Here is a 26,911-nt window from a genome sequence, read left to right on the forward strand (position 1 = left end):
CTCCAATTTATTATTTACATTGATCGGTTGATTAGATTATTTTTACTTAAATGATATAAAGAAGTCATTAAGAATGTATACTAAGCATTATTAAAATTACATTAATATTATAAATGTAAATGTAATACTGTGAATAGTACTATACATATGTTTTTTCTTTTTATTACAGGAGGAAACAGTGGAAGTGCAACGTCCCAAGAGCTCAGCACACTAGCAAAAATATTGAAAACTTCAGGAAAGGTACATAACACATATTTATAGTTAATGTCTTGTAAATTTCTAGGGAAGAGAAAACTACATAGCAATAATGTTTTATATGTACTTTAGCTCTATCATACGGTGTAAATTCTTATAATGATGATCATATTCACCGTCAGGAATGTGTGTTAGATACACAGCTATATTTTATAATCATTTTTACGATTGCATAATAATGCGTTCGTGGTTTTTAATAATAACAGTGTGCTTTGTAAATAGCTCTAATTAAAGGCACATAAATATATGGGTGAATAATTTGATATGCACAACGATGCGTTAAATATTATAAATGCAATGAGCAATTGATGTGTTTCCTTACATCGTTTATGGAGTTTGAATATGTTTTATATTTATATACATAAGTATTTTGTGAGAGTTGTTAAAGGTATCCATAAATATACATGTTTATTGAACGTGTAATATGATTTCAGATGGATGATTTATCAGCTAGTAAATTAAACAATACACGGCGTTCAGGTATTGAAGTGGTTTTCTTTAACCGTGTACCGAAAGTTGGCAGTCAGACGTTTATGGAATTGCTCCGTAGGCTATCTATGAAAAACAGATTTGGTAAGTAAAAAAATATCAGTTTATTAAATGATAGGTTGTTGCATTGGTGATAAATAATATATTATGTATTATATTCAAGGTTTTCATCGAGATCATGTCCAACGAGTTGAAACAATTAGATTAACACAACACGACCAACTTCTGTTAGCGTCGATGGTCGCCAACTATGAACAGCCTGCTGTTTATGTTAAACATGTCTGTTTCACCAATTTTTCACAGTAAGTTCCTCATTCAACTCATACATTATTAAAATAAATACCAAAGCACGTGGCAAGTAATTTAGTATTTAGTGATTTGTACGTGCTACTATATCAAATTATATTATATTTGCTAACATATAGTCTACCGTTTTTATAGGTTTAATTTACCTGACCCAATTTATGTGAATTTAGTACGTGATCCTATAGAGAGGGTCATATCGTGGTATTATTATGTCAGGGCGCCGTGGTATTACGTAGAACGAAAGCAAGCTTTTCCTGACATACCGCTCCCCGATCCAGCTTGGTTGAAAAAGGTATACACTTGCATAATTATTGTTAGCCATTTCATTATAATATTATTAGAGAACGTTATTTTTAGACTTTCTAAACGTTTAATTCCATAAAGTGAGTGTTTAATGCATCATCTTTGTATAGCAGAAGTGAAAGTTTCAAAGGCGCTCATTATTAGGTTCAATTTGTTTAGTGTCATTATTGTAATTCGATATTCATGTATAGAATAACATCTTAAAATATATAGTAAAAAATGATATATGATATCTATGTAGAGTCAATAACACGTTTGTTTTGATATTTCTAACAAATAAATATCTACAATAATAGTCACGCAAAACTAATATTGATATTTTGTGTTTTTATTTGCCCTTTTTTTAATCATTCGACTTACCCTCGCACATTTTAAATAATATAAAGAAAACAAATAAAAACCATAAGTTGCAACCATTGAACTAATTCCACGTTATTTTCATTTGGTGTGTCTTGATCAAATCTGTGTATGTTGTCTCACTTTTGCATGACATTGTTTCACTTCTTTTGACGAAATTGTTTTACTTTTGCATTTGGTGTTATTAAATTACTATTTGTTTACCTTAAAAAGTAAACAAAACCTTTTCTTCAAATGGTTATGTGTTTAATTTATTTGGTGTGAGAAGTTTGATGCTATTGCTCAGTTTTCGGCTGATTGTATGAATCCAAGATTATGATTATCATGAACGGTGTACATTCATTTGATCCATGACTCTATAAATGAGGCTAATTCATTAATTGTTACTTAGCTGTCTTTGAGTACCGCAGTGGACTCTGGTGTCACTGTTTGTTGTATCTGTTCTGTTCGATAATTAAACTTTAATTTGTTGATGTAAATTTTTCACATTTTCACTGCTCAAAAATTCAATGGCAAAGCACTGCTTCACTTTGGTGCGCATTGCAAGGGCGGAGGCAATTTTAAGCTACTGTTTTGTCTTCATGTTGCATGTCTAAAATGTACTGCCATCTGTCGGGCACTCTTCATACTATATGTACTTTTGCTGACAATTTACAGAACAGTAGAGCGATGAATTAATTTTTTATTGTACTTTTAAGATTTTCATTTGACTCTATATAAATACTTAATTTTACATTTGTACATATTTGTATTAAGAACAAAATATATTAAAACAATGGATAAATAAATTTAGTGAAGTTTCAAACCATTAATAAAATATTTATTATTTTACTGTTCGCTGAATGTAAGAAAGAGTAAATTTATATTATAATAAAATAAATAGTTATAAATTGTACTTTCTGCACTTTTAAATATAAAATAAAAAATAACTAGACCACATTGTTTGAAAAGTCAGATATCCGTTCTGCAGAACAATACTTGGAATTACATGGCACCTAAAAACAGTTCTCCTAGAACTACTATATTGTGTACAATCCTTACAAGCAGCTTAATAAATGGCTTTAAAAATAAATAAAATTATGCAATACTTGTATCCAAGGTTGTGCTGGCAAATATATATCTAGCGACTCACATGGGCCAGCATAAGCCAGATCCAGAAAATTTCTGCTCATAACCTTTATATAAAAGTATTTGAGAAATCTCTTTGGAACACTATTAATAGGGAGTCATTGCAAGTTTTGGCAACTAGACAAGATATGCATGTTCAAGGAAACGGCGTCATATGTGATTATACGAGGTACACAATGCCGTCAAGCTCTTTAATTAATGAAAATAGCAGAGAACAAATCCCAACAACTTAAAAGCTTCACAGGGTATATTTTCTACACGGATGCAATCTGAATATGCTTTAAATAAAATTAATAAAGCGCTAAAATTTAAGTTTATGAATTATATTGAATTAAAAATCATAAAATATTTTTATTTGAATTTCAGTTTTCGAAATGATTTCATTTGATCATAAACAAATTTCTCTAAATATGTTTTATTTTATATATAGAAACAAGCAAACAGCATATAGTAATGGTATTTTGTTTTACCAAATGCTGCCTTTTGATTGGCCAAATCCTGTCATTCAATATTTTTGCATAAAAGAAAAAAACTATAAAATTGGAAATCTCTGATATTGATTCTAGGCTTTCCACATCTAATTGATACTCATTTTTTTATACATTTCAGGACTTTGAAACATGCGTTTTGCGAGGAGATAGAGAATGTCGTTATATTGAAGGTGAAACCCACGAAGGTATCGGAGATCACCGTCGGCAAACGTTATTCTTCTGCGGTCATGATGATGAATGCACGTAAGTTTCAACTTCATCATAAGCAATTAATAATTTAAATCAGTCATTAAGTAATCACTGCAATTGTAGACCATTTAATACTATCGGTGCTATGGAAAGAGCGAAACGAGCAGTTGAACAGAATTATGCAGTAGTCGGAGTATTAGAAGATATGAATTCGACTTTGACCGTTTTAGAGCGTTACGTTCCTAAGTTCTTCAAAGGAGCTTCAAATGTGTATTGGGGTTAGTATAAATATATATATATATATATATATATATATATATATATATATATATATATATATATATATATATATATATATATATATATATATATATATATATATATATATATATATATATATATATATATATATATATATATATATATATATATATATATATATATATATATATATATATATATATATATATATATATATATATATATATATATATATATATATATATATATATATATATATATTAATATATATATATATATATATATATATATATATATATATATATATATATATATATATATATATATATATATATATATGTTTCATAATGATGATATTAATTATATGTTTAATCTTATAGATGAAGTGAATAACTTCAACCGTATCAACAAGAATTCGTTCAAGCCTCCAGTTCCTGAACACATCAAAGATATTGTGAGGAAGAACTTCACAAGAGAGATAGAATTCTACCAATTCTGCAGACAGAGACTGCATAAGCAACTCTTAGCGTTAAAGTTATCGACGACGCAGCAACTACCATGATCTAATCGGTCGACGTGAATCCTAGATTTCTAATTGTAAAAGAAATTTTACTGTTTCAGAGTGAACGTTTCACTTTGACATTTTGTGATATGAAACTTATTAATTGTAAGAGTTGATGTAGTTTAAGGACTTGAAACTTATGATAAGTATTTCTTGCTTTGCGATACAAATCAGAAACCGTCCGTGCACAATAAAATGATACGAAATTGTCTAAATATTATAAGAATTACACTAATTGAATTATGTGAATGTAATATATAAAATATTTATAGTATATGTGTGAAAGGAAATCAATTATTTTTATAACAAATGTATAATACTTATACAAATATTCAAAGCCATAAAATATTTTATTAATAACTTTTTATAAAAATGTTGTATATATTAATTCACCATATTTTGGTACACCATTTAGTATTTTTAGTATTAGGAAATGTTATTTACTATAATGTTTTCAAATATAGTCACCAATAATACTTTGATTCCTTCTTTTTCCATATATATTATAAGATAAATTAGTTATTATTAAAATGTGTACGATTAAGAGGTATTTACAATTTTATATTTTATTATATTATATCATATAATAAACAAAAATGGACCTTAATGCTTGTGGATGTAAAAATGTTTTATATGTATTTAATATCTTGTACCGTAAACATTGATATAAAATAACAGTGAATAAAAAATCTAAATTAAAAGTTGTCTATTTTATTATTTTTTTTTATGTATTTGAAATCATCTTAAAAAATATTATATATAAGTCAATAATCTGATTTCTAGTACTTTTTTATGAAAATTTTTTTAATATTGCAAACCTATACATAATTAAATCGACTTTGAAATCTACTAACGATAGTTTCATTTTCTAACTATTAAATGTTTTAGTGTTATTAGTAGAATTTATGTAATGTTTCCAAAGCTAAATTTGATTAATTGTAAATTATAAAATATATTTGGTCAACGGAGGTAAATAAAATGAACCATTCAATAATTATTTTTTTATTACAATCGAATATGGCAGACATATTTTTCATTAGTAAGTTTGTTCACTAATAAAAAATAAATTATTTAATAGAGTGACTTTGTTATATATATTTATGTACAAATATTTACATTCATATACTTACACAATTACGTTATTTTGTGTAATATATACGGAAAAATATTAATTTACACATTTATTAAGATTGAATTCCAGCAATCCTTCGATAGATGTCAACATTATAAAACAAACTACAACAAAATTAGCACATAATGTGTACGTGCACGTAATTCGAAATAAATAATATGTATTTTACTTATTAATTCAGGTACTACAAACAAAACAGAAATTAAAGATATCAAAAATATCTCATCGTTAAAAAAAATCTAAGCCTGCCAATGATTTTTTTCATTTTTATTTTTAATAATTTTGCAAATATATTATTTGTCAATAAAATTTATATAATCTCTTGCAGACATTTATAAAACTAAAACTCCCACTAGTAACTCATTCAGTTCTCAACAATATCACGACAGTTTCTCAATAAAGCTAGTTTATTTAGCCAACATAATGCTAAGGCATTCTGATAATATGTTTTTCTTTTTGTAATATAAAATTACTTGTTTTACTTCATATATGTATATGTATGCTAACAATTTATATGCATACTAATGTATAACTTACATACATGTTTATACATTATAGATAGTTACTAAAGATCTATATAACTCTTCTTTTCATATAATCATCAATTTGTTGACTATTCATTAAAAGCAATATATCACAACATATAAATTTAATATAAAAATTAAAATAACTATTTAACACTGATAAATGTATTGCAAATTGTTATTGTTAATTATATATTGCTTTTGTCAAATTGTAAAAATTCATATTATAATATAAATATAGAATAATATGATTGACATTTTCATAACTATTAAAACCAATGTTCAAAGTTATATGTAACAAATATACAAGTACATTAAATAATGTTATACTTTCACTGAATACAAATACAAAACACAGACTTTTAACATATATTTCTTAATTTATAATTTAGAGAGTTTAATAAAGTATAATTTTGATTCTACTCATATAAATATTGTTTTCGTATAATTTTATGAATCATTCAACACATACATATATAATACAAATGTGCATAGAAAAGTTACTAAAATAATAAATATTTTATTAATTTGTATTTTATAAATTTGAGGTATATCATCATATCAATAAAGCTAGATGATTTGGATTTATAATACACATATCTATGGGTATATTATATAAATATATTATATAATACATATCTGACTTTTTTTAAATATTATAACATGCAATCTCATCATATAATCTCATAACATTGAAAAAAAATAAAACAGTATTATAAAATATAAATATATGTATACATATTGTAAAGATTTATAATTCATGTTTAACACAAATTTCAGCCTTCAGTGTAAATATATATGTATATATGTATGTATTATATATAATTTATGTCGATAGGAAAGTAAATTTTGCGATACATTGACAGTATATTCGATATCGTCTCGTTTTATATCACGAATTAATAATGGATTGATGAATACTTAAAAGATACTAATTACCACTCATTTGTCATTAACGTCACTAACAAATCGTTTAAAAGAATATTGCCATTCGTACTAAGACATCGTTTATAAACAACTTTGTCAATGTTACTCTTTGAGTCATTTTCAGTCATAATCGGAGGGATAAGAAGTGATTGTTTTAAACATTTCCATATCAGCCGTCCACCGAACATTGTTTCAAAGCCATACGTATCAAAAGGAACATTATGATTTTTATGAGAATAATTCCATCAATAGAACGAAGCGTGCCAGCCGTCGACTGGAGATATCGTCGTTGGATTATAAAACATACCAGAATTGCTACCAGTAGAAATGCACTGGAAGACGTAATTCGCTCCTGTGTTGTTATCCCAAAACTGACATCCTTTACACATAAACCTCACTGCAAACTCTAACTTTTGTCCAACAGCAAGTGTATGAGCATATAACAAAAACTGGAATCTGTCTGAGAATCCATCACAAGAGTTCGGCACGTACGTAGCTTGCAAGTCAGACAAGGATTTCCAACTGTCTAGTGTGTACCTGATTTGTACAGATTTGTTAAAATCTAAATTCCTAACTTTGACCATGCCATATATGGCTAAAGTAGTTCCTTCTTGAACCACTGCGTTTTCCAGGCACACACTTCTAGCGTTGAGAATGTCTAAAAAGTTGGATTGATCACCTGGTTGTTGGAATAATGGCACAAGTCGCTTTCCGAAGCCTCTCGGCAACTCTTGCTGGACGAAGCTTTCGAGCGACGATGAGTTAAAATCAGCGTCTCTTAAATCTTCGAATGCAGACTTTGGAATATTGGGGATGTCGTCCATGAAAGTCTTCACGTCAGCCAAGTCCAAGCCCAATACATCGGCAAACCTTACGATTTTCTTCCTGCCGGGAGTGCCAGGCGGCGTTTTACCAGTTCTCAGCGACGAACATCTTCGCACGCGCTGTGGACGTTCTTCCGTTTCTATTTCACTGTCATGAAAGTTTTCAGTGCTATCATCCACATCTATTCGGCTGCTTTCAATATCCACTTCAGTATCTTCTTCGTCTATTTTAAAATCTTCTTGAGATACTTCGTTTTGATCGCACGATATGCTTTCATCGTTTATTTTCTCGGTTTCATTTTCGTCGTCCTGCTCGCATTCAATACTCGCTTCTTTAGGGGTGCAGTCTGTGAGATCTATTTTCGATTCTTCCTCTACCAGTTCTTCGCATTTGTCTCCGTTAGTTAAATATATTTTAGGACATTCCGCTCCTTCTACCGAAAATAGACCGTTACAATAACCATTTGGAGGTGCAGCAGCAGCAGCAACAGCAGCCACATGATCCACTTCGTCGTACGAGCATTCAGGTTTCATTTTTTCTAAATGTATCCTTTTGCAGTCGTCAAAATTAATCGCAGAGTATAAATTATTCGAGCTGTCTCTTTTTTCTAAACTGCCATAATCGGCGAATCCGTTTTCTCGCGCGAGCGGTTGAGTCCTGATGGGCGATTGCCTGTCGGGAGAGATCGACTTGTTCTGAAGCAGATGATCGATTATCTCAGAGGCGGGGGTGGACAGCTTCAGTTTCGACAGATTCTTCGATATGTGGTTTTCGTCATAGTTTTTGTGACATTTGTTAATTAAATTTGACAGTTTCGAATGCGGCTGGTCCGGATCGGTTTCTGGATCGTAGTAGGTTGCATCGCTGTCGCTGTTGTTGCTGTGCGGAGATTCGTTCTCCACCGGGGACGAGAAGATGCAACCGGATTCTGGGTCGCTTCGGTGATTTGTGGGCAGCACTGCGTCTATGTGCTCTGGTATTTCGTCGACTGGGCTGCTCGGACTCTCGAGCTCCACGTCGAAGTCAAAGTAGACGTCGGAATCGGGGTGTTGGGGCGGAGGCGGGCCGGTGAGCCACGTAGCTTCATGGGCAGAACTTCCGGGCTCTGCACCCAGCCTCCGCAACCGTGTGTGTAGCCTTCGGGCGAAGGCTTCGGCACGACCGCGGCAAGACATCGGCAATAGGGAACCTAATCCGCACTGTCTCTCCGAGCCCATCTGAACCTGTAAAAGAAATGAAAATAATCAATAAAAGTTTATTTTGATAACTCTGAAGTTGCGGGTTCAAGCCCCAGCAGGTTTTAAATTTGTAAAAGAAACGAAAATCGATCTTTTCTGATGGTTTTTTGGAAGCCTTAGTGCCGGCTGATGGCAAAATAAATGCTTCTGTTTTTAGGACGCGAAGAAAATATTCATTATCTTGTTAAGAGTCTAATCATAACAAAACAATACTACTCTAACTTCTTCAAGAAGTAAAAAGCCGATCTAAAATGATAACAAAAGGTGTGCTGTTTCATCAGAATAACGCTCTAACATAAACATACATATCAGAAGTTGCGATGGCTGAAATTTATTGGTGCGACTTATACACATAACCCTCCCTTTTCATCGGATCTAAATCTATTCTATCTATTTCTGAACCACAAAAAGAATAATAAGCAGCAATTTACGCCCACGGAAAAAGTTGTAGCAGCTATAACGAAGTATTTTATCGGACCAGATCATGGTATTTATAAGCATAAAGACCCTTTGGTTGTCAAGCTTTTTGGGATTACTATCTAAATATCGATACATAATTATTACAAAAATGTAATCGATTTTCTCTTCAACGATGAAATCGGATCATGCAATTCTCAGATACCGGATTTTGGCAAATAAAGGGTTAAAAGGAGACGATGATGAAAAATAAAGTAAAAAATATATTAACAAGGCTGCAAAGTTGTAATATATTATTTTCTTTTGTGATTTTTCCTTTTACGCAGATATTTTCATACTGATAAAATACCTATTTATTCCTTCACTACATTATAATCATAATTTACTTTAATATTAATGTTAAAACACCATTGACATATACATATTTTAAAACCTCTTAATCCTATGTTGGAAAAATTTAGAGACCGAATTGCATGTATCCTTAAATATTTTTATAATTATTCAATTTCAATGTATAATTTCTTAAAAACTAATTAAATATACATATTTAAGTATGCAGAAAGCTTTGAATATGTAACAAATCTGTATCATTGAATAGGCATTGATTCATATTTTGCGGCAAGATTTAATAAAATAAATAAAACGAAACAAAATAATCATGTATTAAGAATTTTAACCAAATATCAATAAGCACTTTTAATAATGGCCATAGAAATTATCCAAACGACATTGGTTTGCCTAACTGGAAGAACACCTACAATTGCACAATAGCCACGCAGATTTTAGAAAGTCAATTACCACCAATAGTCAATATTAATCACTGTTTCGTTTAGCCTTTTTTACACAAACTTCTGAGCTCGTTTGAAAAAAAATTTTTTATCACATAACTATATAATTCTTAAACCTAATATGTAAGACGCTTGACTTAAATTAATCATTACGATATTCATTCGTGAGATTAGGATAATCTAGGAAAACCTAAAATGTGATGCTCGATCGGAATTATAACTTTATGATTAATATATCTAATAAGGATCTCCCAGACACGATAGAATTTAAAAAATACAAATATATGGGATTCGAATCCAGGTCTTTCTGGTATTTGTAATCATATAAGTGACTTTGCGTCGGATTAGTATTGTATGAATTATCTTTTGAAAGTATCAGACGGTCGCCCTAACAAATATAAACGCATAAGTCAAAAACCACAAGTTTTATCAAACCGAAACAATACAGCGTAGACGACAAAATATCTACTATTAATTATAAAAATGGAATAATAGAAAAATAATATAGTTAGACTTAGTTTAAGACATGTTTTACACTGGCGTTACAAAAGCTCCACAGACTACTATATTTTAGATGGTATTTAAAAGAGCTTGCACGAGAACTTATGTATTTATTTGTAACACAAAACAAATCAAAAATTATAGCATTAAAAATGAAAATATACATATGTGTATATTTACGTTTTTAAGAGCTTGCTGTTCATTTTTTATCTTTTGAAAAGGTTTGATCTTTTCTATGTTGAAAACGAGTATTGTAAAACCCTATTCAAGGATCACTCTGTATAAACTCAAGACGCCTAAACCTTGTATGTGCATTTTACAGCTAAAGCTATACAAGGTCTCTCGAGTTCAGTGCACCGACTGAGTATTCAATCCTGAAGACTGTAAATATAGGCGAACATGAGACTTAAAATGACAAGATAACAAGTAATATACAGCATAAAGTATCAATGCAATAAAACACCACATAAAATTCACGTGATAGTTCATTGTTTATTGAAAACGAATGATCGACGTGTAATTACCGATATTTAAAAAAACAATTTAGAGACTTTTGGTCGTGTCATGTTTATGCCATAATTTGTCCGATAGTGATAATTGGTAGGTATGTCTCGTTAGACTAAATAATTATCGCAATCGATTTCACACATATTCGTACGTTATATATTATAACAATTGACACATACCGAACGCACGGCTTTCACTGAAGCGGTTTAAAGAAAAGGTCGTGAGGGTTTATTCAGACGATTCAGAACATGTTAACTGCTAAATCGTGGCGTGCAGTATAATTTTAAACATGCAGGGCGATTAAACACAGGATGTATTTAATATTCATTTCTCAGAGGAGCTGCGAAACTTGTCATGTCTGTGCGAAAGCATTATTACTATAAATAATATGGTATGATCATATGTTTTTCATATATGCATAGTACAAGTCACGGTTGACCTGTCTCAATATATCTAGATTAAAACTTGATATAACTGTGATGAGATCGTAAATATTTACAAAATAGATTTAACCTTTTTGTTTTTTTTTTTAATATTTAATGTAATAAATATCAATATAAAAGAAATTAGTAGATTGAGTATTAAATACATTATAATATTATATCTAACGAGTATATTCACTCATGCGAATGTTTACGTTTAATTACATACGCCACTAATATCGTGATCGAATTTATCTTTTTTGCTATATTTGCATTTATTAGATTTAGGTTATGCTATATACTGTTATAATCACATAAAGATAAGGCTTTAGATTAAATTATCAGTAGTTGAAATCGATACAAAACATTGTGTTTTTTTTTACAATACATTTTGGTGTTACTTGGTGCATTATTTTTCTGGATTACACTCGATGGAATAATTCTGTAATAAGTTTAATTATATGTGTAATTGTGGGCTTATTTAAAATTTTATATCAGCATTTTTATTACATTTTTAAATCAACTCAAAAAAATTATAATGATAAATTTGCAATAACAAACAAATTGAAGAAAAAATATATACAAATCAGTGTAATATAAAAATAATTTATAAATAAATTCAAGTAGCACGTAGCCGTAAAATATTTATTTAAAGCACTAGACTTTAATTATATAGTTAAATAAAATTATTTTTTATTTAAAAAAATATTTTTTTAAAAATAAAACAAACAATATTTGGAATTGGAATCCAGAAATTAATAATTATATACAAAAATGTATACAGTATAAAGGCAGTTCCACTAAATATTAGGTTAGTTAATATATTTGTTTAATTAATACCTATATACTGTGTAAAATATTTTGCTATGTTTTACAATTGACTTAAAAAATTTAGCTTGAAACGAAAATGATTATAATGAGATGATTAGTCTGTACATACATACTATATATGATATTTTAAAACGTTTTTTATTTTAATTTTATTTGCTTTAGTAATTGGCTTTAAACATTTAGCTTGTGTCAAACAATATTTATATTTAACCAAATTTCATTTAAACCAGAAATATTTAATGGAGTGTTTTACAATTTCACTAGTAAGATGTTTCGATGAGAAGATAACAATTAAATTTATAATTATGGTTATATCAATTATATTGTAAGAACAGAGAGTTTAGAATAAAGATTTGTTTTATTAATGAAACTGGTTTTAATTTAATAATGCATATAATTTTAATTAATTGCAGTGTTTTGACAGCTAGATCGATCATAATTTATTGAAATAAAATTGCAGGAAATTATTTCAACGAATTATTAAAATATATCACATGTTTATAAAACACGAATGACGCGCTTGAATTCATCATTCAACGTTCGAAAAAATATTTCTGGCAATGTTTCAACTACGAAATCAAGCAGATAGCATGCAGATGCAAAATGCACATTTTTCAAAGAAAGGTTACACAAATATTTTTAATGGATTTTTTTGATGTAACATAAATCATTCATCGAATATCAAAAAGGCAATATTTCTAAAATGTACAATTTTTTTTAACAATGTTGCATTATCATCGTCATACGCAGCACTTACCCAAATGTCGTATAGCGTATTTAGAAAATATGATATGGTCGTATACAGTTGCATATCACGGTATCGTCAACAGTTTTATTAGCAACTCTATGAAACAACCAAAGTTGACATTCAGTTTTTGTGACATTTCCCGAACGATACGACATCGGAGGAGATCACCAAGATACTGACTGTCTCCGGCTGATGTCACGATCCGTTGACCGGTGGTATTTTTGGGCTATGGCATAAGGCCAAGAAGCCAATTGTATCTGATGATGCTGTTTCGGACACAGAAGGAACTTCTTGAACTGAAAGCTCGACGGAAATGACCGATTGCGGGATGCAAATGCACTTCGAGATGCACTTAATACATATTTATTTAACTAAATGTTTTTTCATTAAAATCATTGGAAAGAAAAGTGAAACGCAAATAGCGTTTTTTATTATTTATACGCTACAGAGCGTCACTAAATAGATTGGAATACTTCCAAATATAACACAGCAGAAAACAAATGTTATAAAATGAAAATATAATATTTTGTAAAAATTATGCTTGAAACTAAGTGAAAAATTATGTTGTAATGAAATATTATGAAATTTAATTTACTCTAAAACAATCAAAATCCCAGATTTCATGATTAATGAAGTAATTAATGTGAAACCAGTTTATAATAATAGAATAAGCAATCGTTAGTAAGCAGAAAGGGTGGATAGACAAATCTATGACAATACTTTTTCTGAGCATCATAATTTTTTTGTAAGACTTGCGCATCAAATGTATTTTTGTATCTTGTTTACAAAATTCAAGAATAAAAATAATCTCACTCATTCTTTAAATGTTAAAATATATTATTACGTATTAAAAATTAGTTAGTAAATATCAGTTAACTAATATTGTTAATTTATGTATTTAACCAATACATGTACATGTGTATTTTTTGATTTGAAATCATTGTCTAAATTTAGAAAATAAATTATAGCCGTATTATTCAATTAATGTATTAGTATATTTCGTTATAACATAATAGGCGTTAGCACAATTCTTTACAGTGAGATAGTGGAGACTGAAGTTAAAATCCGTGACATATAATTTTTAAGTATAATTACAAATATCAATATGCACGTTTTAAATCGATTTTTAAATTACTCCTTATGATATTTATTCGTAAAATAAAAATAAAATAGAAAAAATTTAGTTATGGCAGTCGATTGGGATTCTAATTATATAAAAAAACACGATAGAAATTGAAACATATTAGGGTTTGTATAAATTCGAACTTGAGACTCATATTTAAAAATAAAAACACTTTGTAATTGAAGAAATTACAGAAATTACTCATAGTTCCGAGTGCATCTGTGAACTACCTATATAAATATTGTTAAATATATTAAGTGTGTTTAAATAATTTATTATGGTTGTATTTTTTATATGAAAATTATAAATATTAAGCTTAGTGTTAACTTAGCTTAGTAAATACGTCATGCCATTTATATTTTAATTATTTTTTATAGCATAAAATAATGTGTATATGTATTATTCAAACTGTATTTATTGATTTATTATAACATTACGAATATATTTAAATATTTTTTAATTTACTAATCAATATTCGAATAGTTCAAAATTACGAATATTTGAAGACTCTAAAACGAACACATGTATTTCAGGTATTATTAATCGAATTTGGGTTCTTTAACATATCGAAGCATATTTTCGTAAATTAGAGCTCAGATTAAAAAAGATAATCATTATAACGATTTCATTGCAAAAATAAATGTATCGCCTGTTTCTAGTGTAGAAATTTGGGTAAGTTGTTAAGCTTAATACATCTATTATCATATTTATTTATTTTTGGTCTAGAAATTATATTAAATATTTTTTTAACAATCATAAATTAACTAAGGCAAGTTATCACTAATATTTTAGGATTTTAATTTTATTATATATTTTTAATGATTTTATAGAAAGGTAACGTAATGTAAAAATAAATAATAAAAGTCACATGTAAGCTAAATCTTTACTAGAAGTTTTACTGCGCTAGTTAATCAGTTAATCGATATGACACACGTGTATGTACTATGTGTCATTGTGCATGATAAACGTAAAATGCACTTTTTCAGGTTTTGTTTTCATCGATAAAAACGTTCAAAATAACTTCATCTGTAAATTATTGTTGATAAGAACGCGACAGACAGTTAATCGTGTGTGATAGGCGCCTAATCTAAATTATTGCGATACAACAACAATAATTCCATATTTTTTAATATCATTATGTTTGATAAATTTCATTTATTGTTTTTCATTGAAATATGGATTCGAACTGAGCGTTGCATTTTAATAATCGTCGAGGTCGATGGGTTGGGTCAGCGTCAACGAATGAGCTCCACGCTTTTGGTATTATATAAATGTGCAATCAGTATTGATTCTAAATGACGTCAATAGTGCCAAAACATAATAAACAATACTGCCAGATTAGACCCTTACAGCTGAGATAAGGATTGAGAGCCAACGACCTGACTTGGCCGTCGAGGAGGCACCAGAGCGAAGAAATGGACTGGTGTTGTCAGTGCTGTGACAATAGTGTCGGATGACAAGCTTTTTTGTCTCCAAGGAGCCAACAATGGTGTCGACAGAGCGAGGATGAGCGTCACATTCTAGAGACGTCAAATATTTTATTCCACAGTGATGAAACAGAATTCAGAAATAAGTCACAAGGCTTTTAGAATATTCTAGGAATCGAGCGAGATGAATAGATAGATAATCAACAGATATTTTTAGGTTTGGCTTCTGAAAAATGCAGTGGAAAGCTTCTCAAAATATCTGGTTTTATATTGAATTCATGAAATCTGATCATATCAAAATACATTTTTACAATTAAAAATATAAATTTACCAGTGAAAATATAAATTATTTGGCAGGTGCTAGTAAAATTATATGATTCTAGCTTTTCTATATGTAGTAATATATATATATATATATTTACATACTTATCATGATTTATTTACATCCAATGTATAAATGTTACGTCGAATGTGTATTTTTTGGTGAAGTTATATTTTCACTAGTTAAGTTCAAAACATTGTTTTTCCAGATGTCCTATCAAATTATGTGTATAAATTGTACCTATAAAATTATTAGAAGATAGAAAATATATAAAAATGTGATAAATCCAAAAGATCTAATTGATACTGGAGTGTCATATAAATATTAAAAAAATATATTTTTCACCCTAACAAAGTTTACTCCATTGATGGATCATATTTTACTAATATCGCCTTGAACCACATTATTTGCTGACCATTCAACCCATACATCCTTAGAGTACGATAAGCTGTTTATGAAACATGTCAGAATTATAAACAATCACTTCATACATGTTTTTTTATAAATATGCGCTATCGAACGAGCTAAAATTCTATGAACTAATAAGTTATCGACACAATAAAACGGCTACTGAAACTTCGTTATACGGAAAAAGAATCGATTAAAAAATTGTGGATAGATCATCCGTATAAATGTTACATAATAATTATATAATTAAGTAGAAACCTTATAAAACTTGCAATCGCGTATAACCTACTTAGATTATAGTGACTGTCAAGAGTCACACGATAAAGATATAATAACAATACTTTAAAGTAAAATTTATGTAAATAAAAAAATATATTTTAGGAACGTGTTATTATTATTTATCTAGTGAAAGTGGATTACGATACGGCAGGTTAGAGCAAATAAATACGTTAAAACGATAAAATTAAAAGGTGACCCCGTATTTGAGATAAACAGAGGTGAAAGATTGAGCGGAAAAAAAAACAAATTGATTGTTTTAAATAACATTCAGATACAATAATATTTTTTATGTGAATAATAAACACATACTTAATTTATCGCATAATATACAATATAACGTGACTGATTTATGTATTTATACAAAATATTGAGAAACTTTTGAAATTAATGAAATGCATAGCGTTGTATACCGGTCGAGCGAGTGAGGGTTAATTTGGATATGGTTTTATTCCGAATATTGAAAATTTCGTAAAAAAGTGAAAGCTTAATGTTACCTTTTTTAAGTGCAATGGTGGCATGTTGTCCAAAGTTATCTCCATGCTTTTACGGCGATTTTCTCAGATTTTACCATGTAATGATAATTCTTAACACACTACGTTCACGTGCAATAATTGGATTTTCCGTATCACTAGAGCTTTATAAAAATATTATTAAATTATTATTTTTATCACATATTTGAACATGTGTTTTTTATGACTTGAAAGATTGATGCAATTGTTTATGATCAGTTATAGATCGAAAATTTCGTTGTTAAATTTATAAGATAGAAGGAAACTTTCACCACGTGCGCACCTACTGACGGTTCGCATCCAAATGCTACTAGACTGTCTCGTTTCTAATGGCCGTCGCACACGATCCAACTCATTATCGCGTTTTGTTGCCAAACATGTGCGATTATCATTAGGGTATTATTTTGAAAAGAGAATTTGTAAATATCGCAGTAAAAGTTGGACTGTTTGCATAGATAATTGGATAGATAAGTTTATCGATCATTAACACGTTTACTTAATTATAAAACAATCATCAGATTTACAATATCGGATATTATATGAAATAATACGCAATTCAAATGCATTTTATTATGCAATCTATAATTTAATCAATCTAATAAGAATTTTACAATACATATAAACAAAACAGAACGTTTAACAAGCACAAGCTTTCAAGCGATAAAATACATTGGCCAAGTTCTTCAGCGTTTCAGATAAGAACGTCTTGCAACATTCTATGCCTTTATTTCGATAATTTGGAAAAATGCACTGAAATTTGATAAAACATTTAATTATATTATCATATTTGAAATATTCATTATAAAATAATTTCGCTATACCAATAACACAATCGCAGTTAAAAACATGGGAAATAGTAGGTTGTTGATAAAATTTAGAAGCACTCTCAAAAGAATTGTAATGAACAAGCCGATTAAAGAAAACAGTAAAAACTCTTTTTGATCATTCGCATACTCCAAGATGCCAAATGCGCATTTTTTGATCCATGGTAACTCTTGCTTTAAAAAACATTAAAATGTTATATTTTGCATTAATTATCGTCTAATAGAGAATAGTTTTACCTGAGCCATCTTGAATTTGTGGTGAAAATAAAAGAACATAAAGAACAAGCGAAAATAATAAATGAAAAAAAATATGAATAGTATTATTTAAAATAAATAAATATTATGGCCAAATGAATATTTTTTTATAACAAGAAATATTAAATAGGATTACAACAAACACATGAGACAGTGTGGCTTCCGGAGTTCTATTATCATTTATTTTGCTTATTATCATCATCTAATCACTATAGAGTTCACGTTTGATTATATCGTCTCAGAAACGATCGAAAAACAATAATATTATAATTTAGATTCGCAGCTACGAGGCTATTAAATAAAAATTACTAAAAGTAAATATTTCATTTTAATATAAGTATAAAAACAATAAATAGTATATTTATTAGGTTAATGCGAAAATAAATACCTTTTTTATATACTTAAAAAAATATTTATTTATTTTAAATCTTCCATTATAACATGACGGGCGTAAGTTTAATACGTACTACTACTAAGTAATTATTAAGACACCAGACTGAAATCAGTCTGTTGTTTTAATACTGACAATCTGTATAATGTAATACTGTAAATCAGTGAGAGCTATTTTAATAATTTTAAACTATGTTTACGGCTTACAATCAATATACATATTCTAATTGTTTTTTTTTAATTATTCATCCCCCTTAAAATTAGGAGTGGCCTGGATAACATAATCTTTAATGATCAATCGGAATTATAATTAAATAATAATCACTCATTTCGATCCCTGAAACAGGATAGAAATTAAAAAAAAACATTAGGATTCAAGCCCAAGACTTATGTTATAGACACCGACTTTGTCTGTTGTTCTGGTCATTTATTTTCGAATGGCCTATTAATTATTTTATAAATATATACAAATCTCATTATGGGGTGTTTTAACTTCCACTGAATTTTGTCTATCCCTAATATGATTTTGTAGAGAAACAATAGATGCTGCATGGCATTATCGTCGTAAAAAAATTGCGGCCGCTTTTTTCAAAAACAATATTTCAATAAAATTATTTTGATTGTTCACAGTATTTTTTTTCTGGCAACAACCCAGGTAGGAGGTCGAGCTTAGTCTCAGTTAGAGTCTCCAATTCGAGTAATCGAGTACTCGATACTCGAGTATTTTTGTCTATTTTTCAAGTACTTGATAATCGAGTATTTTGAAAATTACTCGATTAATACTCGAAATTAAAAAATTTTGAAATATTTCAGAAACAAAAATAACTTTAACTCGGTCCGGTAAAGGTTAACGTCTTGCTTTTATTTGGCGTTTATGCCCGAAGTTACGAGTTAGAGCGGTTACTATCAGGTATAATTTTTTCATAGTTCCATAGTTGCATAGTTCCGGTCGTCGGCTATGTTAGTGGGTACAACGGAGAAATTTCTTTTGTGTTTTCTGTTCGACAGTCCCGACTTATCTAATTTATGGCAATGAACAATATGAAATATCAACAAAAAATTTTTTAGGTTTTATGACTATGCAGTTGTAGCGTAAAGTGTTGTCAATTGTTTATACTGATTCCTCAGCTTAAAATATAAATCAAAACAATTGTGTGTTTTAAAGGCATTTAAAGTAAAGTTAGTTCTTTGCGAACCGTTTAGCTCTAGAGTGAAAGGGATTCAACCAAATACATCTTCGAAGGATATAGATTTAAATTCTTCGCAATAATCAGAAGGAGTAGAATATTGTATATTGTTAAGAAAAAAAATCTATTCAAGAAGAATTACAAAATACTATTTTGTCAATAGTCGAAGGATATAAGAGAAAAGCAGAAAAGGGAATGAAAGAAGAGAAGAAGAGAACATAAAAAAGAGAGTTCAAAAAATATTATATCTATAAAAAGCGAACAGATATAAATTAAAAGCCTTATCCAACGCGTTAATGACAATAAGACCAACATCAACAGCAACGGAAAGGGTTTTTCCATAACGGGAATAATAAAACCAAAGGTTAGCAGTAATATTAAATTCGAGACACTTTTTGCATTATTGTTTTTAAAAAGTATGTTCGTAAAGTTAAAATAATTGTAAAAATTAACATACTAAGTATTTTATTTATTTATTTATATGTGCACGAATTTGAATAATAGCTATTTTGGTACATTTGGTAAATACTCGAAAGTACTCGAGTACTCGAGTATTTTAAAATTTTAATATTCGATACTCGAGTAGTTGATGGTTCGAGTAATTGGAGACTCTAGTCTCAGTACACGCGTCGCATTAAAGCGAAAGCCCAGGTAGATATTGTAGGACATTATTGTTATAGTGCCAGACTTTTACCCAAAACATTACATTATCCTCGATTAATCGAAGCATACTATAACATTTAATTCAGCAATATTCAAATTGTCTGTAATTTACCTAGAAGCAATCCAAAGGTTTGCATTCTATACGAGATACGTTTGTATTTTTTTTCAAATTATCGCCTTACACTTGTTGTAGTTATTTAAGTCGCGGTGGCTGCATTACTTCCTTTTATAAAATTCGTATACATGCAATGTTGAATATTCATTTTAATTTTAGTTGTCAATTTTATGGTTAGGATCGTTACACGATTAAAAATGAAAAGAAATTGACAAAAATCAAATAAAGAGTGTACAACATAGAGGAAAAAATGAATATTTACAACACTTGCAATGAAAAATAATTGAAATGGTTGTAACGGTTGTTTTGTATTACATGGTTTTACTTTATTACACCTAAAGCAAGAATAAAAAAGGTAGAAATAATTGATCTTATTATGGAGTAGAAATAATTGATCTTATTATGGATTTAACAATGATTGATAAATCGTGCAGAACACCCAGTTTTGCATAATAGGCACTCACACCTTTAAAAGTTGTTAATAAACATTAATTACCGCTTGATAAAAACTCAACTTTTGTAAGTTTAGAGGTGCACGCCTAGAGACAATACTTTAGACCTCGCATCGAATGGAACCTTTGACTGTTATCGGACAATTAAGTTTTTTGCTTACACTAAAAAAATTAAAAAATAAATTTCTTCCATCCTTTTTCCATCGCTGTAGATCACTATGACTGTGGAGTAAGTGACTCAAAATACACGACGATCAGAAAAACTCAAAGAACCATCCGATTATCACCGGACGAACCATTGCCATTTGACACACTAACGAAGACTCAAGACTTGTTTAATTAACTTCACCGTCTGATATTAATATCTAAATTTCTCTGCATTTATTTAATAAATAATATATTAATGAAATAAACAGTTACAAACTTTTCTGGCGTCTATATGGCTGCAAAGTCACACCAACTGGCATGAATCCCGAAACTATAAACTTCGTCTAGGCCTAAGCTTGTATAGTTATAACTAGCGTTTTACTTTAACAAACTCAAAAGTATTGCATGTAACAGTTAATCAAACGTGATAATTATATGCTAATTAAAACAGTGACATAACAAGCTCAACACTGTCTCAACCGAGGCCTGGTAAACTGTGCCACGTCATGCGCAGCCTATCGGAAATGGCAGTATTGGTAACGAGCATTCGAGAAAAAAATAGTTTAATTTTTTGCTAGCCTTGTTTCCTTACTTTCTGAATATCCAAACCAAACAATAACTGCCTACAATTTTATGTGTAGTATTATTATACATATATATAAAATTCAGGATGATTGCCATCCTAGAACAAATATTTAGATACAAAATATAAATTATCCTGTATTCTTGTATACATATATTTAAAAATAACATATAAATAAACATGCATTGTGTACAAACAGTCCGTGGAAATTATATAATAGTATCTAATAACATACGCAGTTCACGCTTCAAAGATCGTCTATACTGGACCACATCCCCCGCTATATTATAACAGCGCTAAAAAATAAACAATATAGACACAACAAACCTTGATCGGCAAATACAAGCAATTAAAGCAATCGAAGTCATTTAGATATGGTTAATAGTCTTCTACGATGTGCATCTTCGAGTCAAAGGAGAGTCTGGGTCTGTGAACCGTCTCGCATGATATTGTTTATTATACATAATTATTTATAATTATGATTTCTTCTATCGATTTAAGTTCTGGTAAAGAAAGAAGACATTCGTCTGCTGCGTGTACGCTATAGAGATAAACCGGTCACTATGGATCACGGGCAGCGGAAAACGTTAAGATCATGCAATGAGTCCGTGACCATACCAGATTTGGACAAATCACCACCGTTTATCATTATCACTAATGATTGATCGCAGGTGGGCCTAATCGACGTAAATTAAAAATAAGGTAATTAAGGCATTGTCACGTACGCTGACAATAACAGTGCCAAAATTTACAAGTGAGAGTAACATTTTTAAGCGTATCAAGATTTTATAAATAAGGGTATCAAGATTTGATAAGCGTCTTGATAAATACTAAGTTGATATTAAATATGAGTTACAATAAACTGTATTATACGATAGAGTCTGGCTTTATATGTAAACAAAGATAAAAGATACGCATTGCTTAAAATCAAAGATTAGGTTTATTTCTATAACAACTAAATGACTAACGAGTAAGATTGTTACATATATAAATACTACTTCTACACCTCATAAACCAAAACATAACTTTAGTAATTATTCAATTTAAAAAATAAATTATGAACATATCCTTGATAATATATCAATACCTTTTATAGTTTATTGGTTTGAAATAGAAATAAGTATATGGAATACTTAAAAAATATTTATATCATAAAAACTAATTATTAAAAATAAGTAGCTTATTGCTGTTTTTACACTTTCATGTTTTAAAAACGTGATTTATAAATGATGTTTAGAAAATAAAAATAAATAAAATATTTATCTGATATAAGCGTATGAATAAAAATTAAATAATAAACACTTACTATAAATATTATGAATACTTCTATTTATATTCGATAGTTTAAAAACTGTGTGGTTACTTTTAGCAATTATTATAAAATGTTGCAATTTTACTGTAAATGAATAGGATATTTATAAAGTTTACTAACATAGTTAATATGTTATAGTGAAAATATTTTTTTAAAAGGCATTTCAGTCAAATCATATAGAAATACATTTTCACCGGTAGATACAAGCGTATTTCTACTATACCATATTTGCGTTAACACAGTCAGTTCGAGAGCAATCCATTTCATCATTATTCATAATTGAGAAAAAGATGCCAAGTTTGGGTTTACGCCTCTACTATTAGCTATTTTTTTTTCTTCTATTTTACATATTTCTATTTTTTAAAAATAACTAAAGAAGTATTTTTTTTTGACTAGTGAAAGATTCTGGATTTTAAAAATATCTGTCTGGTTTTTTTGATTATATAATTTATCTTTAATTTTCCGTTAAAATTTCGAGCTTAACTCAGAATAGACATTTTAAAATTGTTTTAACAGCAATTTTAATGCTCCTTCGGCTGTCAATAATAATTATGAGACAATTGGCAATACCAGCTGTTGCTACTTTACAAACACATATAAAAAAAAATTTGGATTAAAATAAAATAAATCGTTTTGTATTTTGCCGATTCATATGCATAATTTATTTTTATCTTATTGCGTTCTTAGATCACCAAAGCAAAGATAAAACCGCCGGCCGGTTAGAGTAATAGAAAATTGCAATAAAATTGTTGGTCATTCAAATACTTTCGGTCTTCTGAAAAAGTATGCATATTTTCAAACATTTAGCACAAACCCCTTCGGAAAGGTTTTTTATCTGATTGTCTTCTTTTATTACATAAGCAAAAATAAGGCGAATTTGAGTGTTAAAAATTTGTAAGCTATTTTTGTTTCCCAGACCCCTATTAAAACGCTCCAAGAAGTATGCGTATTAGACATGAATCCTCTTTCACTTATGCAGTGTTAAAAAAAGGCAGTGGTTGTAAACTTTTTTAAATATTCGTACAAAATTAATTTTATGTAATAAAATATGGTAGTTATTGATTGTGTTTAACATATTGTTACGCATGAATAAGATTTTTTTGTGTTGTTTTTTAAATGTAGATTTATAAATATACTATGAATATATTACACGAAGTGATGCAAATGGTATTTAAATCTCATATTTCTAAAATACTAATTAATCATAAAAAAAACGTAGCAGCACTGCAAAAGGTCTAAGATAAGTCGGACAATTTACACATTTTTTAGGAAATTTTAGATCATGGATATATGCACATATATAATAATTTGTAACATCAGATAGCATCTGATGTTACAAATTATTGTAACATCAGTGAATTTATTTAGTAACATATATTTGATAAAAATAACTAAAAACAGTACATATCTACGTAACAATTTTTATTCAGTTTTTAAGAGAATAGAAAAAAAAGCAAAATAATTTCTGAAGCTGTATTGTGTTATTAAAATTAATAATAATATTACAGCAAAAAGATGAAAAGCAAAATATCGTATCTTCATTTATCTAACACTATTATATGTATTATGTTATTCAGCAATTTGATTTTTAAACATTACATATGTATGTATATGTATAATAATATAAAGGTTTGGATTTGCATAAATCACTTGAATGATCTTATGCATATTTCAAGTATCCAATTGTAAATTCTATTCAAATACACGTGATTTTCGCCGCGAGTTTCATCACGTACACGTGATCTAATTTCGGGAAAGTATTGAAATCCAGTGGTGCCAGAACTTTGGTAGCCAGACAGATACCTATTAGTGTGAAGGTCACCGACCGCATCATAGTTTTCCATTCATATGACGCAAACTTACATTTTATTTTTGGCGCCACGTGCCAATTCATATCAAGACCATTCATAAGCATGTATTATAATAGAAGATAAACACCTAAATAATTTTCCAACTACGAAAATATAATAGATATTACGATCACGCCATGAACGGAACTGATCAATCATCACGCTGCGTGACGTCTAGACATTAAACTAAGCGATATATCGCTAGTGTCGCATTGAGAAGAATATCTTTTAATTCCCCTGAAAATCCACATAGTTAACTGTTATCTTAATCAATTTAATTTTATAAATAACATTTTAGACCCCCCACTGACGTTGAAACGCATGAATAGTATTGTGACAAATTGGATCTTAATGACCTTGACCCATCTAACGGTGAATAAAATCAACTGATTAGATTAGCAAAAATATTTAAATACCGTTTATAAACAACATATTCAATTTAAATTAATAATATAATAATATTAAAGAAAGTGGTATAGCAAAAAAAATTTTTGCCAAATAAAATACTCAATTTATTTGTAAAATTAATTGTTAGTTTGATATAATTGTTTGTTAAAATTAGTTAGTTGTTAGTTTTTTATCTCCCTACATGAGAGAATATGGTAGTGGTATAAGCTTTATCGCAACTAAAAATTATTATCGTATCCGTAAATACGACAAAAAATGTCAAAAAAGAAGAGTTGTGCTCAATTAGTAAACAACACTCATGTATTAGATTGTTTCATATCAAATGATCGATTATAACAAGACGTTCGTAGTAAATAACTATAATTTTTATTTATTGCACGAATGGTGTTGTGCTTTTAATTTATTTTTATTTTTTCAAGCTCTTATGTATCATTTTTTTAAGAGTTCAAACTGAAAAATATCAATATGGGATTTGGCGAGGGTACTGCGAGATAGAGAACTATAAAATCGAGTTAAGAGTCCTTTATCTGGGTTTGATGAAAAAAGATTGAAATACACTTTTGTAATTAATCTCCAAACAGCTGTTCAGACACTCGCAGCAGACGTAGAGTTTGTACAGAAAAAATATATGATGACAATATGGTGGTATTCTGGGGAAATTATTCTTCGATCATCAAATGTCTGCCGAAGTTTTTGATTGTGCAAAGTGTGCGCACGTTTATTTTAAATAGATACAAAGTTTTTATATTATAAATTTGCTAAAAATTTTATATTGTATATAATCCATCTTCTAATCGTCTAGAAAATCTGGTTAAACTCTTGTATTCCGGGACTAGATCAGGTCTGGCGTGAAATTGAAAGCGGCAGTTTTCTCACTCGGTACTCGATGTAGATCCGCTTGGCGAGAATTCGACTGAATTCTTGTTTGTTCCGGGTCGAAAGTGAAGTGGTATCAAGTTCTGACTGGAATTCCTGAGGGAAGTGAATTTAATACGCAGCGTTTCAAGCTTATATAATTACATAGAGTTTGGGAAGGTCATTTACTTTGGCAGAAACAGACTATTTATTATTGTTTACTAATAATTTAATGATAAATCCCTTTGAGTAAAGACTATTATTTAAAAAAAATATGTACACATGGTAATGCTGTAATTTACCCGCCGCACATTCTATTGTTTTATAGATTATAAAGTACTTACTGTATGGACACCGACGGTTTCTTTGTTCAGGTCTATTTGTAAAGTGCATTTATGATCCACTCAAATAAGCGTGTGTATAATTCTGACGAGATAAAAAAACTTTAAAAATCAATTAATTTTTACAGGTCTTTTAGTATTAGTAAGTATTTGTGACTAATTTCCCGACAGATGAAAAACTCAAGGAAGCTACTCTGCCAATATGGATATTTATTTATTTTTATTAAATCTTCTGTTGTAACCTGACAGGCGTAAGCCCA

The 26,911-nt window shown here is 29.1% G+C and overlaps 2 protein-coding genes across 4 annotated transcripts in view; one reads left to right on the forward strand and one right to left on the reverse strand.

Moving 5' to 3' along the window:
• The window catches only part of pip (heparan sulfate 2-O-sulfotransferase pipe), a 78,739-nt gene extending 73,697 nt beyond the window's left edge, over window positions 1-5,042 (forward strand). The window contains exons 3-9 of the mRNA XM_088181586.1: window positions 170-240; window positions 690-828; window positions 908-1,046; window positions 1,186-1,342; window positions 3,448-3,572; window positions 3,642-3,796; window positions 4,160-5,042. Of these exons, the coding sequence (XP_088037712.1) occupies window positions 170-240; window positions 690-828; window positions 908-1,046; window positions 1,186-1,342; window positions 3,448-3,572; window positions 3,642-3,796; window positions 4,160-4,341 (968 nt within the window). The 3' untranslated portion in view covers window positions 4,342-5,042. The remainder of the gene's footprint in view (window positions 1-169; window positions 241-689; window positions 829-907; window positions 1,047-1,185; window positions 1,343-3,447; window positions 3,573-3,641; window positions 3,797-4,159) is intronic.
• Window positions 5,043-6,822: 1,780 nt separating this feature from the next.
• Gbs-76A (Glycogen binding subunit 76A) overlaps window positions 6,823-26,911 on the reverse strand; it is a 45,483-nt gene continuing 25,394 nt past the window's right edge. The window contains exons 1-2 of one of the 3 annotated variants that reach the window (XM_088181584.1): window positions 17,255-17,578; window positions 6,823-8,972 (exon numbers count right to left, since the gene is read on the reverse strand). In XM_088181584.1, coding sequence (XP_088037710.1) covers window positions 7,170-8,972; window positions 17,255-17,299 — 1,848 coding nt within the window. In that variant the 5' untranslated portion in view covers window positions 17,300-17,578 and the 3' untranslated portion in view covers window positions 6,823-7,169. Of the gene's footprint in view, window positions 8,973-13,210; window positions 13,383-17,254; window positions 17,579-26,911 lie in introns of those variants that run through there. The other 2 variants (XM_088181583.1, XM_088181585.1) reach the window with 2 other exon arrangements.

The sequence above is a fragment of the Plectrocnemia conspersa genome, unplaced genomic scaffold (genome assembly GCF_051122295.1).
Source record: "Plectrocnemia conspersa isolate PC_06_02 unplaced genomic scaffold, ASM5112229v1 ptg000002l, whole genome shotgun sequence".
NCBI lineage: Eukaryota > Metazoa > Arthropoda > Insecta > Trichoptera > Polycentropodidae > Plectrocnemia > Plectrocnemia conspersa.